Genomic DNA, 4,830 nt, shown 5'->3' on the forward strand with positions numbered 1-4,830 from the left:
AGAAGGGGCAGGGGGAGATGGGGCGGGGGCCAGGCAGCACACAGGTACATGCTTCCAAGTCATTTGCTGCTTCTGTACCTCAGTTTCCCCACTGGTAAGATGGGCGCGCTGGACTCGATGGGTCCTGCATTCTCACAGGACCAAGTGAGACGTGGCTTCCCCACAAGCCAGAGCTGAGTGTGCGTGCAGGTGCATGCACCCTACCCCCCTACCCCCGTGAGATCTGCAGTCTCCCCGACCTGCTGCCTCCCAGTGTCTCCACTGCCCAGAACAGAGCAGGGCACAGGGCAGATGCTCCGTGGACACTTGATCTCAGAGACCCCCCCCCGATGCCCATTGAGGGGCTGTTCCTAGTCCAAGGTCAAACCACCTGCCCGTGACTGGGTGACTGGGTGCCGGCTAGAATCAGCCTTGAGCTGGTTGGTGCATCTCCCTCTGTCTGAGGCAGGCCTGGGCCCCCAGCTCCGTCCCACTCACCCTTGGTGTAATGGGAAGGAAACCACACTTCCTTTCATGAAAAGTCACCCACTGGGAACAATGCGTCAATTATGACAATAATGGTAACAGCAGCTTCAATAACAACCAGCAGACACTGCCCCACCCCCTCGCCTGAGGCTGTTGGCTTAACCTTCCCTCAGCTCGAGCTGGAGTTGAAACAAAGACGGCCTTTGAAGCCGCCTGTCCCCTCCGCGGCCCGGAGCCGGCTGCCTGGCAGGAGTCTCTGCCTGGAGCTCACTCCCGGCGCAGTGGGGCTGGGGACCTGTCAGGGACTGTGCTCCAGCCGGCACTGAGGACAGAGGAGCTGGACCTGGGACCCCCAAGGACGAGGGGCACAGCACCCGCCACAGCCCCACCTCAGGGGCTCAGCTGGGGTGGGGGCCAAGCTGAGGGTCTTAAGAGAGTACAGAAAGGGGCGGGGCGGGCTTGAGGGGCACCACATGTGAGACTGCTAACCCCCCCGCCCCCAGGGGCTCCGTGTCCCCCTTTAGCCTGCTCTGGGAAGTCCTAGAAGACCCTATTCCAGGGCAGGGCTGTGTAATATTTAATGGTAACGGTACTCGCTTTGACAACAGACGGTTTCCCACGCCCCATGAACGATTCTAGGAGTTCCCATTCCACCTATTGAGAAACGAGGCTGGGAGCCTTCGGGGACTTGTTCAAGATGTCCTGCCGCAGTAGAGGCAGGGCGGGATGCGAGGAACCCTGCCTGACCCCTGCACGGGCGTTCCTTTGCCTTCTGCTCTTCTCCCGCCCCTCCTAGAGGCCTCCAGGTGGCTCTCCAAGCCTGTGGGTCCCGGTCTAAGGGGGCGCGTGGGTCAGCCCAGAAACGTTTCCCACGTGGGAAACAGGAGACGAGGGGAAGGCAGAGTGGGGCGGGGTCTTGGAGGCCTGCCCCTCATTCACGCCTGACCAGGGTTGGTCTCTAAGCCTCAATTTCCCCGGCTGTAAATCCAAAGACAGAAGGGTTGATTCTTTGAGGTCTTACCTACCTCTGCCGCTCCAAGTTCTAGGCCCCTGGTGGGTCCCTCTGGAACTCCACTTCAGGGGCCAGACGCTCTAGCCTCACTCTTCCACCCATCCTCTGCCCGAGCGTTGCGTGCAGGCGCAGAGGCCTCGACGCGCATCGGTTCCCAACAGTGGCGCTCAGGCCGAGGAAGAGACACCTGCTATCCTCCCCTCGGCCCCCGGGGACCACAGCTTGCCGGCCGGCCCCGCAAACTCGCAGGCAGCGCCTCCAGACCTGCACCTAAGCCCGCGGGGGTCCCGCGCCTGGCGAGCCCCACGGCGCCGGCGGGTACTGTGCGACCCTTACCCGGGGCGACGGCCTCCCCCGGGCACTCTGTGGAGGGACCCAGTTGCGCCCCGCAGCTCAGGCCGCGCACGAAGCCAGACGTCGCTCGGAGCAAGCTCGCAGCTCGCGCTTCTTCCCTCGCTCCCTCCGCAGGGTCGCCACCCTGCCCCTTCTGCAGCCCCGAGGGAAGGGAAGAAAGGACAAGAAGCAGGACAAGAAGCAGGACAAGTGGGCCGCTGCCTCTTTCCACTGGCGGCGCAGGGGAAAGTGGACCGGGGACACGCACGGGGAGACCAGAGAAGAAAAGAGAAAGGGGCAGAGCGGGCGGCACACGACGGCCGAAGGACCCGCAGAGCCCTCGATGAAAGCGGAACAGATGGTTCTTCAAAGCGCGTTGAGCAAGCTCTTGAGGAGGCGCAGAGTCATTTTCAGGAAACGGCGGCCGCCTTGGAAAGCGCCGCGCGCCCCGGGGACCTGGCCCCTCTGCTCGCCGCGCCGCGGGTTTCTGAGAACCGTGAGATGAGAAGCTGCTGCTGACGGCTGTCACAACAAATGAGCTGAGATCAGCTCGAGATGGAAACCGCAGCAGGAAGTGGGATGGCAGAACTGTACAGGACTCGGTAACTTTCAGTCAAGAGACGGCCAAAAAAGTTTCGAGATCAACGCCCGGGAAGCCCCTCGCCGCCAGAACTTTTTTTCTTTCCCTTTTTTGAAGGGCGCGCGCAGACAGCCAACGTCAGCCTCGCGCAGGGAGAAGGGCTGGCACCGGCCGGCTCGTGCCCCGTCCCCCTCGCCCCGGAATCCGCCCGGGCCCCGCACTGCCCCAAAGCGCCACCGGCGGTCGCGAGGGCCGGAGGAGACTCGGCCACCGCGGGCCGGCCGGGGGACTCCCACCTCCCCTGGGGCCGCCGAGCCCCGTCCTGCTTACCCATGGCCCCAGCGAGGGTCCGCGGCGCCCGCGCCCAAGATCCTCCGCTGCGCGCGGCTCTCCGGTCCCCGCGCTCTCGGCGCCACTGGCCCACGACTCCCGCTCCAGCCGCTTCCCCGCAGACCCCGCCCGCCCGGCACCGCCCCCGCCCCTCTTTAGGCTCCGATTGGTGGATCCAGTTGTGCCTTGAGGGGGCAGAGTCCGCCCCTAAGCACGGGGGACATTGGGAGTTGTAGTGCGCTCCTCCTTTCCCGTGGCTAAAAGACCAAAACCTTAGACGGTTGCCCTCTGGTTGATTCTCACTCACGGCGATCGCATGTGCTATAGAACAGAAATGAGCTCCACGAGGTTTTCTTGGTTGTTGTAGCTTTGAGAGAAGCAGTTGTCAGGCCTTTCTTCTGCTGCACTACCGGGTGAGTTCAAACCATCAACCTTTGGGTTGGTACCAAAACCAAACCTGTTTTGCCGTGGAGTCGATTCCGACTCATAGCGACCCTATAGGACAGAGTAGAACTGCCCCATAGCGTTTCTAAGGAGCGGCTGGTGGATTCGAGCTGCCAACCTTTTGGTTAGCAGCCAAGCAGCAGAGTTCTCCATCGCTGCGCCATCAGGGCTCTGAGCTTTGGGTTGGTAGCTGAGTGCAGACCGTTTGCACTACTCGGGAGCTATGGTGTAGAGACAAGGGCACTTGAAACGGGCTTCTCATCTGGAGAGTCTGAAGCGGGATACTCAGGAGCGTAATCATTGCTGCTTGCGCCTCAGTTTCCCTAGAGGGAAAACTGGAGTCTTGGGGGAAAACATCCTTCTTGCAGTGGACATGAGATTGGGTGAGAGAAGTGGTTCCGACTTTGACCTGGAAAAGAGTTATGGGCATTTCGCAACGCCCACCCGGGCCAGTACAGAAGGTGTTCACTGAACAGTGACCCCAACCAAACTCGTAAGTCCTTGGCACAGGCCTAGCTCGGTGGGGTCACAGAAATGACTGGGACAGGAAGCCTGCCTTAGCGGCCAATGTCCACGTAGGTCACGTGGAGGTAGAGAGTGGCAGAGTGATAGCAGTACCTACGGGTGAGCTGTCCACAGGGGGCGCAGTGTCCCGCCAGAGAGATGAGGGTGAGGCTTAGGGGCAGAGTGTGGGAAGAGGAGGTGCAGAGCCACCTTGACAGGGCGTCCACTGGTGACTCCAGGCGCGCAGGTGAGGAAACTGAGGCCCCGTGTTTAAGACCCGAGGTCTCAACAAGCAGCTACCTAGGACTTGAACCCTGTTCCTAGCACACAGAAGGTGCTCCAGTATTCTTTTTTTTTTATTATTTTTTATACTGATGACGGCTGTATGTGTTTCATGCCATCCTTAGCCTCATTTTAAAACTGGGGTAAAAGTGAGGCTCTGGGAGGTGAATGAGCTCCAGTAACAGAGCTGCTAAGTGGTGGAGTCCAGAGTTACACCCAGGCATCCGGGCTCCCAAACGCTTCTTCAACTCTTCCCCTCAACCGTTAACAGAAACAGGGAAGACGGCGCAGCCTGAGGAGGAGGAGGGAGGCCCAGGCTGGAAATACAGATCCTTGAGAAGGCCCCAGGCCCAGTGACCCCCTAGCGCCCTGTATACCCACTGCCGCCCCCCACTGCCGCCCCCCACTGCCGCCCCCCACTGCCATCCCCCACTCACGCCCACCCACTGCCGCTCACTCACTACCTTTGTGCCCCTCCTCACACAAATGTACCAGGGCTGCAATTTGGTGGCCCTGAAATGCCGGCCCGTACCCTTTGGCCCTGGATGGGAGATGTCAACAGGCTCGCCCCAGGGCAGGTAGCCCTGTGCGCTCGGCAGGGTAAACCCCTCGTCTACCTGATGACAGGTTGGTCTGTAAGAGCCAGCACCTACAGATGTGGTAGCAGACACATCACCATCAATGTTTAGTAACCGCCCAGATCAGTCATTATAATAGTGATTACAACAGTGCAGCCCACTTCCCAATTTACAAGCCACTCTCCCCTCCAGGACAGTAGAGGCGTTGGTGGCAGACAGGCCTGGGTTTGGATCCCAGCCTGTGTGGTCGTGACTGCAGCTGCAGTTGGCTCTGTGAAGGAATGCCACCAGGAACCTTAAAG

General features: G+C 60.6%; 1 protein-coding gene across 2 annotated transcripts in view; it reads right to left on the reverse strand.

Moving 5' to 3' along the window:
• ARID5A (AT-rich interaction domain 5A) overlaps nucleotides 1-2,816 on the reverse strand; it is a 17,079-nt gene extending 14,263 nt beyond the window's left edge. The window contains exon 1 of one of the 2 annotated variants that reach the window (XM_023734247.1): nucleotides 2,721-2,816. In XM_023734247.1, the coding sequence (XP_023590015.1) occupies nucleotides 2,721-2,724 (4 nt within the window). In that variant the 5' untranslated portion in view covers nucleotides 2,725-2,816. The remainder of the gene's footprint in view (nucleotides 1-2,720) is intronic. The other variant, XM_023734249.1, reaches the window with a different exon arrangement.
• Between the last annotated feature and the right edge of the window lie 2,014 nt (nucleotides 2,817-4,830).

The sequence above is a fragment of the Trichechus manatus genome, unplaced genomic scaffold (assembly GCF_000243295.1).
Source record: "Trichechus manatus latirostris isolate Lorelei unplaced genomic scaffold, TriManLat1.0 scaffold00004, whole genome shotgun sequence".
Classification (NCBI taxonomy): Eukaryota; Metazoa; Chordata; class Mammalia; order Sirenia; family Trichechidae; genus Trichechus; species Trichechus manatus.